The 13,806-nt window shown below is 43.9% G+C and overlaps 1 protein-coding gene across 1 annotated transcript in view; it reads left to right on the plus strand.

Moving 5' to 3' along the window:
• The window catches only part of galnt14 (UDP-N-acetyl-alpha-D-galactosamine:polypeptide N-acetylgalactosaminyltransferase 14 (GalNAc-T14)), a 146,787-nt gene that overhangs the window by 73,948 nt on the left and 59,033 nt on the right, over window positions 1-13,806 (plus strand). Inside the window, exon 4 of the mRNA XM_079526229.1 lies at window positions 12,841-12,908. Coding sequence (XP_079382355.1) covers window positions 12,841-12,908 — 68 coding nt within the window. The remainder of the gene's footprint in view (window positions 1-12,840; window positions 12,909-13,806) is intronic.

Genomic DNA, 13,806 nt, shown 5'->3' on the forward strand with positions numbered 1-13,806 from the left:
TACTGAGATGCTGGATCACTGTAACGCACCTGGGATTGATATAAACTGATTTAAGGCGTAGATTATCGTGACATTTAGTATGTGGACTAATGGACCAGCCAATCAGAATCAAGTATTGGGACTAACCGTTTTGTAGAGCAAAAACACGAGGGGCCTAGTATACAGTATGACTAAGTATATAGGGCTTAACTTATTTGGTAATCAACAACAATCACAACAAGGTGCAGACTATATTCTTATGTTTGTTGTTTACAGTTTTGTTTTGTTTCTTCGTCATTCTAGCACTGAAATTGTACTATATGCAAAAATACAAGTTTGTAAGGAAAATATAGTTCTTGCAAGAACAGTTGCTATTTCTGCAGAATGTTCATCCTACTATAATGACATGCCTAGAAAAGTGACGCCAGGGTTCATGTTTTAACTGATGTTTTTATAACAGCTGCTATCAGGACCTTATAGAAACAGCTTTGTCTAGATCAGCACCAACTCAGCATCTTCTGTTTCACTGAGCCTAGAGCTGCTGCACCCAGATCAGTTCTCCTCCAGCTGATCAGTCACAACGTATTGACAGGCTGTGGATTTGCACACTTCACTGACTGACCTCCTCTCTGCTGAAATGCATGCAGCTCCACACAGCCACAGAGAAGGGGCTGAGTAAGCTGTAAAACACACAGCGCATGCATCAGTGCTGGCAGAAGTACTCAGATACATTTTTTAATGTAATAACAACACAGGGTAGAAATACTCTTTTACAAGTAAAAGTCCTGTATCCTAAAATCTTTCAAAAGTTGTTGAAAATAGCCGATATGCAAGACCAGGCACGTGCACACATAGACTTAGGCTTGGGCCCTTAGACCAGGCACGTGCACACATAGACTTAGGCTTGGGCCCTTAGACCAGGCACGTGCACACATAGACTTAGGCTTGGGCCCTTAGACCAGGCACGTGCACACATAGACTTAGGCTTGGGCCCTTAGACCAGGCACGTGCACACATAGACTTAGGCTTGGGCCCTTGCCCTTTTACCCTTCTGTAAAAAAAAAGTGCCCTCTCCAGACCATGAATGCTGCATTTATTATTGTAAAAACAATGCAAATTGCCTTTTTCCCAACTCTCTTGAACATGATCGAAGCATTTTACATTGAAATAATTTGTCCTCTGTGTAGAAATCTATGTCGTTCACCACATCTCCAGTAGCTTAATAGTGCAGGGTCGCAGCCTGAAAATAGCTGATCTACAGTGTGATGCGTTGTGAGCTTGGAGATCCTCTGTTTTTGCTTATTCTTTTTGTCAAAAGTGCCATTTTAGGGAATTTCAACCCCTGCCTCTCTAACATTGTCTGCACGTCTCTGTGCAAGACGTGTAGATATTATTATTTTTATATGATATGAGTTCAGACTCATATTGTATGAGTTCATTGTTCTAAAGGGGAAATTTGCCTTGGTAGAACTCACCCATAGAAAGTATGTGACACATTGCGGCACAATTTCAATCCCAGATCAGCAAGAATTAATCGATTTGGAATTAGAATCGCGATTCCCGTTATGAACGATTCAAAATTGTTTTTTTTTCTGCTTACAGTTACAGTTTTCACTACATGGTGTTTGTGATATGAAATGTAAGCTTACTCTACTCACAGTAAACATCATGCCTTCAGTCATTTTCAAGTTACTGTAGTCAGTACTAGTCACTTCAGATCAGCACAGCCGTATTGTATTGTAGTATTGAATCGAGAATCATTTTATTTTAGAGAATCGTTTTGAACCTGGAAAAAAATGCTTTAGAATTAAAAAAAAACGTTTTTGGATCGAATCGTGACCCCAAGAATCGGAATCGAATCGAATCGTGGGACACCCAAAGATTCACAGCCCTAGTATTTACTGAGTACAGACATGATATCACATCAGAGATCAGCGGTGGCCACACTACATTTATTGAGCGCAAACACTTAATATCCTTGATTAGCAGTGATTAGACTGGAATTTACAGACCATAGAGATTCAACATGCTAGATCAGCAATGATGAGACAGCGTTTACTTAGCTGAGATATATTAGCATCCTAGCTCAGCAGTCTGCCTGGACATATTGAGTGGCTGAATCAGGTTTTTCTTTTTTCGAGAAAGGCTGCTGTTGTGAAGAGATTCCTGTCAGAGAGAGAGAGAGAGAGAGAGAGAGAGAGAGAGAGATGCTCATTTCTTTACAGTGTTACGCTAATGATTGAAGTAAAACAAACAATTACATGGAATTGTAGATTTTAGCAGTGAGCAGAGTGTCTCTGATGTCATGTTGTCTCAGTAAGACAACCCTCCCCCTATCCACAAGGAGGAGCAGTGCACCAAAGCATTATTGGAATTTTAGTCCAGGAAGTAAGTGAGCCCAGTGTCCATGACATCAGAGACACTGGGCTCACTGCTAAAATCTAAAACCACAAATTACACACATAAAGAAAAGACCCCCAGGAAAGTGTTCTAAATCTTCTAAACGTCATTAACATAGATTTTTTTGAAAATAGGGTGAAGTGTCCCTTTAAAGATTGCCAGTGCCATGATTATTTTCCACCCTAAAATATGATCATTAGGTCTTTTTTTCCCAAAAAAGTGTACAGTATTTGTTAAAATGTCATTTTTATGTGGGCACCCCCACCAGTTCATTAAGTATGCCTGGTTTGCCTCTGGGTGGTGAAACTGGTGATCCACCTGAACTTAAGCCGCACCCACAGCTGTAGTTGTATGATAAAGGGGGAGGGGTTAGGGGAGGGGCTGATAGTGTGATGTCACTATATTACTGTTTTTTTTCATTTACACGTTTGACTGTCAAGGGTTCTGCCTCCAGGAAGAAACCAAAAATACAAAATTTTGGAATACATCATTGCACATAAAAACGACCCCAGGGTGTCTATAAGTACTCATAGACACATCATAGACACATGAAAAACTGGAAAAATACAGGAGTCTTCCTTTATTATTCATGCGCCGAGCAAGTCTTTTTCTTTTTTTTTTGTAGTGTGAAACTCTCCATGTTTCAGGAATACTAAATGATGCACTTCAGGTAAAGATGGAAGTGTTTTCCTCTCCTCAAATGGATCCATATCATTGTAGAAAGGACTTGCTCTGCGGTGAGGACACTGGTCTCTGCTGTAGAAAGGACTTGCTCTGCGGTGAGGACACTGGTCTCTGCTGTAGAAAGGACTTGCTCTGCGGTGAGGACACTGGTCTCTGCTGTAGAAAGGACTTGCTCTGCGGTGAGGACACTGGTCTCTGCTATAGAAAGGACTTGCTCTGTGGTGAGGACACTGGTCTCTGCTGTAGAAAGGACTTGCTCTGCAGTGAGGACACTGGTCTCTGCAGCAGGAGGGATTCTCCATGATAATACTTTACAACCGTTGAATACATCTTCTCTCCCAGCATGCCTGGGTGGACAGAGGTTAAGTCTTTCAGCTACTGGTCTCTAAACCGCAGAATGGGAACTTGCTATGCGTGCGTGCGTGTGTGAGAGCGAAAGGGAGATTGCAGAGAGGCAGAGAGTGGCAGAGAGTGAGAAGCTGGTGTGTGTGTGTGTGTGTGTGTGTGTGTGTGTGTGTGTGTGTGTGTGTGTGTGTGTGTGTGTGTGTGTGTGTGTGTGCGTGCGTGCGTGCGTGCGTGCGTGCGTGCGTGCGTGCGTGCGTGCGTGCGTGCGTGCGTGCGTGCGTGCGTGCGTGCGTGCGTGCGTGCGTGCGTGCGTGCGTGCGTGCGTGCGGGATGGATGGATGGATGGATGGATGGATGGATGGATGGATGGATGGATATATGCAGAGATCGATCAATCGATCTCTGTCTTCTACTCTCTGTCTTTCAGTCCCTTGCCTCTCTCTCTCTCTCTCTCTCTCTCTCTCTCCCTCCATCTCATCTCTCCATCTCTGTTAACTCCTCAATGGGGACATGAAGGGTTATTTGTCTCCCTTACTCACCTGTCATCTCTTTCTTTCATTCTCTCTCTCTCTCTCTCGCTCTCTCTCCCTCTCTCTCTCTCTCTCTCTCTCTCTCTCTCTCTCGTCTCCTACTTCTGTCTCTCCTGCTGTGCCCCTCCCTCATCCTTCACACTTTCATGTGGCTTCACCCCATTCTTCTCTGCTTCACTCATCCGTTACCACAGCTCCATCCCATCCCATCAATTCCACTATCAGAGGGGGTCCGGTGCCCAAGGGTCCAGACATACTTCACTGCCCCCCACCCCGCCTCCATCTTTCCATCCGTCCATCCATCTCTCCCTCCACTATACTCTCTCACTCCTCTCGTTCATTCCAATAGTGCTTCATTGACAATGTGACACAGTGCAGCACCTAAGTCAGCGCATGCAGATGCTAACGATGCAAACGACAGCAAACTGAAATCATGACATGGTGAGATGGTAGCATCTGACACAGGAGGTCATTTATACATTATTCAATTAATTAATTTACAATGTGATCATTTAAGCAATTCACCTAAATAGAGGATATGCGTGTGACATCATCACCATACCCGGAAGTAAAGCGGAAACGCCTACTGAGTGGCAAAAAACTACTTTCTGGACATGACAGCCCATACATCCCAACAGAAAAGACCTATCTGATTGCTTTAAACGACGTTAAACAACGTTAAACACACTTTTTCACTCGATTTTCCATTGACTCTATGCATGCGCATACCCTCTATACATAAATGTAATGGTCAATCGGACATATTTACCTCGCTTTGACCGGATCATTGGGCCAAGCATCTTTCAAGGGACTAAGCCCGAAGGGGGATTATGGTCCCTATTGTATTTGTCTGTTTTTTTTCTTCTTCTTCCAAAAATTTGCAGTTCTGGCTTAACCATTCAGTCGGTTTTCACTAAACTTGGTAATATTATGGTAGAGGACGGCAGTGACGACACGAAGCCCACAACCATTGGCCAAAGGGTGGCACTATAGCACTCAATTTAAAATGCAAACTTTGAACAGGCATTAACAGTTTGACCATCAGCAATAAAACGTCGATACACATATTCGTCTCCTCATGCCGAACAACTTTCTCTGACCTTAAGATCACCGACTCCCGGGATCTTTGATCAAAATTCACGAAATTGTTTACACACAAATTTTGAACCAATATCTAATGAAAATGTTGGGCTTTTGTTTCTGGGGGGCGATAGCCCCTTCTATGTCCAGTTTTTAGTGTGTGTGCAAGCACAAACTTTGTCCTACACACATGCCATTGACAATGAATGGACAATTTTGAGTGTTTGTGTAAACACAAACATTGCGTAACACAAACATTGAAGACGAAGATGAGGATGCAAATAATGATTGGCCAGAATGAGATGATGTACGATGATAAGAGCGCTCCTCACTTCACACGGGTGTGATTTTTCCTTGATGGACTACAATTCCCATAATGCTTTGGTGCATTGCTCCTCTTTGTGGATAGGGGGAGGGCGGTTTTACTGAGACAACATGTAGTCCAGGAAGTAAGTGAGCCCAGTGTCCATGACATCAGAGACACTGGGCTCACTGCTAAAATCTAAAATATCTAAAACCACATATTACACACATAAAGACCCCCAGGAAAGTGTTCTAAATCTTCTAAATGTCATTAACATATATTTTTTTTGCAAAAAGGGTGAAGTGTCCCTTTAAGGTTTCATGAACCAATGAAAATTGCAGTTTTAGGAAAATTCTTCTGCCCCTAATACATACATGCAGAGTCACATTATGAAACTTTACAGTATGGTAGAGGTTCATGCCAAATTACGCTGAAACCAGTCTTACTCTAATTGGCCAAAGGGGGGCGCTATAGCAATCATTTGAAAATAAAAACTTTAAACAGGCATAACTCATGCATCATTTAGCCAAAAGCCATGGACCTCGTTTACACATGTGCCTGCCTTGACTCATGCAGAACACATCTGTAACTTTGACCAGTAAGCTCCGCCCTCAGATGACATGCAAAGACATGCAAAGGGCAGAACATGCAAAACTGGAGTGTGGAGTGTTCTGCAAAGGTTTTCCCCAGTGATTCGCCTTCTGGCAAAGCTGAACATGTTGTCAAAATGATGGATGTGGTTAAGACAGGATGTAAGCCTGCTCTTTCTCTCCAGAAACATAGAATACCAGCTGACCGATGAAGATGTTTATCCATTGGTGAGGAGACACGTCAGGGGTCATCATCGTGTCCCGTACACGGACAAACGTGTCCGACATGCATGCTTACTGACTGGGCCTTGACAAAATGTGTCTGAGCCCTAGCTGTTTTTAAAAGCTTATATTTTATATATTTTTTAATGACCAGTGGATGATGTCAATATGACAATTATTTTCACTGGCTCTGATTGGCTTAATTAAATGCTTTGAAAAGTTCAAAGCAATCAGTGAATCACTAAGTAGAAAGTAGACAAAAGTACAGAGATGGCCATGGAAATGATAATACACTTGATTTTTAAAGCAATCTCGATCTGCGCCTTCCCTCTCAGCTTTCCACTTAATAAAATAATTTCAGTCAGACAACTCACAAATAGATTTAACCAATATTTATTGTAGAATGAGAATACAAAGTGTGCATATGATATTTGACTTGGCGTTCGGCTCTGCTGCATTTTCTCCCTGCTCGGCGCACTTAAACACCATCATAAAACATTAAGAGCAGGGAGATAGATATACAATAAAACCCCCATGGGGAGCATAAATAACAGAGCCCACCGGTGGTGCTGGGGTGGTGGTGGGAGCAAACATCACAGAACAACCAGGAACCATATGCAGAGGAAGGCAGGAAGAGCATACAGTCTGGAGAGCGTCCGAGCGATTCCCAAGCAGGTTCTGCGGGAAGGAGCGCTCGTTTTACTACGCCGGCCACACGTAGTAGTAGCCAAGGAAAGCGCCGCCCGCGCGGGCGGAACCTCACCTTCTAATACAAACACAAACCCCCATTCTGCCAGCTGCCTCGCTAGCCTAGTGGATTACTACGCCGATTTGTAATACCATGCTTCATGCGTTCGCGCCCCACTGCCGCCACCTCTTTTACTACTGCGGACTTTTTAATAGTTTTTGGATTAAGGTTGGTGAGGGGTTCGTTAATAGTTTTTGGAATAAGGTTGGTGAGGGGTACGTTAATAGTTTTTGGATTAAGGTTGGTGAGGGGTACGTTAATAGTTTTTGGATTAAGGTTGGTGAGGGGTACGTTAATAGTTTTTGGAATAAGGTTGGTGAGGGGTACGTTAATAGTTTTTGGATTAAGGTTGGTGAGGGGTACGTTAATAGCTTTTGGATTAAGGTTGGTGAGGGGTACGTTAATAGTTTTTGGATTAAGGTTGGTGAGGGGTACGTTAATAGTTTTTGGATTAAGGTTGGTGAGGGGTGCATTAAAAAGATTGGATTAAGGTTGGTGAGGGATGCGTTGCTCCCCTGCTTGTGGTTATGTTTAGGTTAGAGTTAGAGATAGGGTTAGTACTAGTCATAGAGTACTAGTAGGCATAAACACTTGTGTGCGGTCCAAAACACAGCCCAGCGCTTCCTACTTCCTACAACCAATCACAGCGCTCCAAATTCAACTCGCGCTTGGGAATCGCTCGGACGCGTCTGGAGAGCTTAAGTAGCCCGCCCAATTGGTCAGCTGACTGCCACATCAGCGAATGACGTGTGGGACTTGCACACACTTAAACACCCACATAGAAATTCAGCATGTTAACCCCTTGAGTATAGAATGCGCCTTTGAGCACGGCATTATGTCTGACTGAACTAACTCCGCAGGCTACGTCTCATGTATAGTATAAAGGGATGAGGAATAATAACCACTCTCCCTCTTTAAAAACAACGCCTGTGTTCTCCATCATGTCTACTGGACTTTTAGTCCACTGTATGTTAGAATTTATGGTACTATTATTGACCACTCATGTCCGTGGCATGGATTTGTTTTTTCTTTTGAGGAAAATGTCCATCACAAGCCGGCATGTAGATGACCCCTGAGAATCAAGCATTCATGAGAGCCAGGGTAACTTTTATGACGCATTGTGAGCTTGTATAGATGCTATTGTTTAAAGATTTTCTTTCATTTGAAAAAACTTGTGAAATAGGACATTCTGCATAATGAGTACTTTCTACTTTCTTGGTACTTAACCCATTTTGGGCGGGAACCCCTTTTGGTGTTAGCATTATGTTATGCTAACACCGAAGAACGACTGACATAGAAACATAGATTTTTCAGAAAACTAAAACTTTTTAGAATCTGATCTCAGGTCAAAATGGGTTAAATACATTTTTATAACAATATTTTTTTACTTTTATTCAAGTACATTTTGAACAGAGTATTGAGTACGTATTCCACCACTGCTTCAAAGATGTGAGGAATTACTTCTGTTCTGGTCTGCAAGAGTGCAACATGCCACAGTGGCAGTCAGACATGAATAATAGACTTCATCAACCTCCCATGTTCTCTTCTCTTGATGGCATCCTTACCAAATAGGGCTGCCGGAGCTTGGAGAGGATTGCGTCTGATTGCACCAGGAGGAGGAAAGCTTTTTGCAAACGTTTATGCGTGTTATGGTGGTTGTCCTTGTCCTTTTTCCACAATAAATCAAATGTGAAATAGATACGGCTGAACAGATCACCAGCACTCACTCTAAAGTCCTTTTAGGGTCTTTTATGAACCGCCGTGTGCAGCAAGCAACAAACAGCCGGAGCCTCGTATCATTCTTGGATTATACGCAGAGGAAGGCAACAAATCCTTGCATTATACGCTGTGGAAAGAACACTTCAGAGTGCTTGCTGCCCATGCCTGATAATAAAAGAACCTAAGAGAACTTGAATTGAGTGCTGGTAATGTTTTCATTTTATTAGATTGTACCCAGTAAGAGACTGTTAAATAGTTTGAGACGACTTCTTGTAATTCCGTTTTGACTTGATGAAACAACGAAACCCTGCAGCATCTATCTATCTATCTATCTATCTATCTATCTATCTATCTATCTATCTATCTATCTATCTATCTATCTATCTATCTATCTATCTATCTATCTATCTATCTACTGTAAATGTCTTTCCATCCATCCATCCATCCATCCATCCATCCATCGTATTCTCTCCATCTTCCTATCTCCCTCTTTCTCTATTTCTGCTCGGTTTGCCACTTCACTCCTTCCCTTCACCCCTTCACCCCCCCATCCCTCCATCCCTCTATCCCCCCATCCATCCATCCCTCCATCCCTCTATCCCCCCATCCCTCCATCCCTCTATCCCCCCATCCATCCATCCCTCCATCCCTCTATCCCCCCATCCCTCCATCCCTCCATCCCTCTATCCCCCCATCCATCCATCCCTCCATCGATCTATCCCTTCATCCCTTCATCCCTCTATCCCCCCATCCCCCCATCCCTCTATCCCCCCATCCCTCCATCCCTCTATCCCCCCATCCCTCCATCCCTCTATCCCCCCATCCCCCCATCCCTCTATCCCCCCATCCATCCTTCCCTTCACCCCTTCACCCCCCCATCCCTCCATCCCTCTACCCCCCCATCCATCCATCCCTCCATCCCTCTACCCCCCCATCCATCCATCCCTCCATCCCTCCATCCCCCCATCCATCCATCCCTCCATCCCTCTATCCCCCCATCCATCCATCCCTCCATCCCTCTATCCCCCCATCCATCCATCCCTCCATCGATCTATCCCTTCATCCCTTCATCCCTTTATCCCTCCATTCTTTCATTCCTTTATCCCTCCAATCATCCCATACGTTGGTGGAGATGCAGTTTTTCATTCAGGACGGATGAACTCACAGGCTATTGAGATGAAAAATAATAAAACAAAACATATTTTCTCATTTTCTGGGCAAACACACTCAAATGTGAAAGCGTGCACGCACTAGAGGGCAGCACCGAATACCCGAGAGCCGAACCGAGAACCAAGCTGGTTTGGGCCCAAAATATTGACATCCAAACATTCCATTCCAAATTGCCGCGGGTCTCGGTCGGATCGTCTGAAATGCAGTTACCCGAAATTACCTGTGAGGATCCGAGCTTTATATTAAACCCTTCAACTTTAAAAATAGGTTTCAAAAATAATAAATAACTAGAAAAAGTGCCCCTCGGGGCACAGTTCTCCACCAGGGCAGGTCGGATTGTGGCCTTCTGGTGGCGCTATAATAGGCCAATGTGAAAAGGGTGCCATTTCTGCCATACGCCTTTGATGTCAATTGGATGATTTGAGGCATTTTGTTCCAAAAATGTGTTTTGCAAAAATCAACCTGTTGGTGGCGCTATAACCAATGTTCCCTCTAATTTTTTTTCGGTCTGAGCAAACACTCAAACCTCCTGAGCAGACATCAGCAACTACTGAGCAAACATTACGTCACCTTGACACCAACTATCCAAACGTTAGATAATGCTAAGTGAGCGCCCCTCACTTCACACAGGTGGGATTTTTTTATTTTTTCCTTTTTTTGGTATACGAGTGAATCAATGTATAGTTACATAAAGTTACGCAAGTTACAACATTTTTATTTTATATCAAGGTGGTAGGCTAGCAATTTTTAGGAACCTTTTCAGGCTGTGACCCCCCAAAGTAATCATATTTGAACTGGGGACCCACCACCCAGACAAGCAACAGAATGGTTCCACAGATAAATATTGTGAAAATAGCCGATATACAAGCTCGTTGTGAACTTGTAGATCGGCTATTTTCACAATTGTTGCCTCTTTCTTTATCATTTAATAATCTGGCCAATGTTTGACCAGTTTTTATAGCATGGTTTGCTGATAACTTTTGATGCAGTAATGGTATTTTTTTCTTTTAGAGCCTTTGAGGTATTATAAAAGTCTTAAAAGTCCTTAAATTGTCACTTCACTGTCATCTGGGGTCCCCCCACCCCCAAATCATGTGGGGACCCACAGGTTGAGAACGACTGGTAGGCTATATGAATAGGCCTACTCAATATTGCTTTACATGGGGGGGCATGAGAAAACGGAAATAATGTATTGGGACCCACACACACGCGCACACACACACCCGAGTTTGTTGGTTTGTGTTTTTGAACTCCTAGTTTCTCAGATTGTCGAACGTCAGCAGCCTCTTTTGAAGAAAGCTGTATTAACAGATTAGAGAATTACAGAGAGGTTCCATATGGGGCTAGACCGCTAGAGATTAACGTTAGCTTCCACATGTTTCATTTTACAAGCACACCGGACTGTCTGGAGGCTTGTTGTGCTGTAGTGATAACAACGTTAGCTAACCAGCTAACGAGAAACTAACGTTAGTCCCCCTCTCTTGTTGTTGCGCACAGCCGTGCTTTTATCCACACTTCCATCCGTTCGCCTTTTAAATCTAAATGTCCCATCAACGCACGGGTCCAAGCAACGCCAGCTTATCTGGTTCTTGGGGTTTCATTAACACTGACTGCTGCTGCTGCTGCTGTTACGTCTCCACATCTAAGGTCCCCACTCGCACGCAGTCACACACAGGAGGAGTAGCCTCGGTCCCAGGCAGGAGGAGAGGAGAGGAGACCATAGAGTAATAAAAGGAGGGGAGGAGACCTATCTGTCGCGGTCGCCTCGCCTGTGTAATCTAAATAAAGTGTAAAGTAAATAAAAAATAAAGTGTGGGCAAATGTCGACTCGGGATAGGTAGCCTATTATTACTGTAGTGATACTCGGGGCAATTTCTTTTTTAAATAAAAACTTTTTTTTTTTTTTACACCAGCGTCTGTGTCTGTGCGCGACAGATTTCAGTTGTGCGCGGGGGCATTTGGCCATGTGCGCGCGCGCGCACGGGCGCACCTTAGGGGGAACATTGGCTATAACAGGCCAATGTGAAAAGGGTGGGATATATTCCTCAGCCTAGTAAGAAAATGTGTGAAAGATTTCACGTAATTGCAGGCTGCGTTCATGATTTGAGGCTTTTGTTCAAAACGGGGCAATCTTGCAAACTGTGAAAGCCAATTATAGCCAATTAGGATGGAATATGAAATATCGGACAGATCCGACTTGAGCACATGACCATAGAGATACTGTGTAACGATTTGTGAGATTTTTGGACAGAATCTGGAGGAGTAATATCAAAAAAATTGTTTTACAAAAGTCGGCCTCCTGGTGGCGCTATAAAAGGCAGATGCGGAAAATGCAGGTCAAAGGTTTGTCCTTGGCCTCTAGGGAGTGTGCATGCAACGTTTCACGCAGATCGGTGCAGTTTTAGGTAAAAAATGTGAAAAGATGCCTCATGGTGGCGCTATAACAGGCTGTTCTGGAAAATGTGGGGCAGAGGTTCATCGTTGGCATCCAAGGAGTGTGTGTGCAAAGTTTGGCATCGACCGAGTTAACGGTGCCGGACATTAACTGTACACAGACGGACGGAAGGACGGACACACACACACACACGGACGGAGTGCAAAACATACTCTCCCCATGCCTTCGGCCTGGTGGAGACAATAATAATAATAATACATTTGTGCGTTATTTATTACATTATAAAGTCCATATTGTCTGTTGAACAGAGTCATGCACCTCGACATACCGTCTCTCTCTCTCGCTCTCTCTCTCTCTCTCTCTCTCTCTCTCTCTCTCTCACACACACACACACACACACACACACACACACACACACACACACACACACACACACACACACTCAGGACTGGTGACTCACAGTTTCCAAACTTCTATTTTAATGAAATAGTTTGATTTTATAGAGAAGAGCCATCATACATTTTCATAAAGAGCTCTTCCTGACATTTTCAATAATGTTGTTCCATATGAGCTGTATCCCATTTATGATGTACTCATCACACTGTACCTATCTCTCCCACCCCCCCCCCCCCCCCCCCCCACTCTCTCTCTCTCTCTCTCTCTCTCTCTCTCAGTGTGTTGAACAGGACTCCAGTCCATCTGATCCATGAGATCATTTTGGTGGACGACTTCAGCGATGATGGTGAGAAGCACGCACGCACGCACGCACGAACACACACACACACACACACACACACACACACACACACACACACACACACACACACACACACACACACACACACACACACACACACACGCACAGCGGTGTGTCCATTCCGGGTCAGGGGTCCAGGTTCGGGGTCAGAGACAGAGGGATGTGTGAATGCAGGCGTACACAGCCTGCCTGCAGCAGCTGTGGCTTCACAGCTCCATCGGGGCCTGTTGCTTTACAATGGACACCAATGGAAAGATGCTTCCATTCCAGCTCACAGACAGTAATGAGGTGTATCACTGGACCTCACTGGGCTGAAACGATGCTCTGTGTTGCAGCTGTGCTCACAATGGGCAACACAAGTCAATTGCTAGCGTTAATGGTGAACGTTTGATGGATTTAACCACTTAAAGAGATATTTCACTTTAAAAAAAAAGATTTTGTATTTAGATATTTGATATTTGATTTGAACTGCCCTATTGCAAACCCATTGTGACTTCAAACTCCATTTTAACCATGTTAGATTCATTGGAAAAACACCCGTCCTTGGTTCGGGTGACTGACATTGTCCTTCTAATATGTGATTGGACAGTGTTTTTTAAATTGCTTTTTTAATTTCTCCGCCCTAATTCCTTGTACAAGCGTGTCAAGCAAAAGTAGTGAAAATACTGCAATGTTTGTTCCATTTCCTGAAAAGTAACGGTTTTCTACATACAAGGTTTCAACCGCAACGATATCCAGCCATGACTTAACGCTTGAAAGCACAAGGCGTGCAAGCATAAGCGCACATTTGTTTTCTGCTCGGGGTGGAAACAAAGGTTTTTCCACGCACATTCTCATTGAAATGCATCGAGAAGACTTCCCGCTGTGGCCACGTTCGGCCAAC

Source organism: Electrona antarctica, assembly GCF_951216825.1.
Source record: "Electrona antarctica genome assembly, chromosome: 17".
NCBI classification, from domain to species: domain Eukaryota; kingdom Metazoa; phylum Chordata; class Actinopteri; order Myctophiformes; family Myctophidae; genus Electrona; species Electrona antarctica.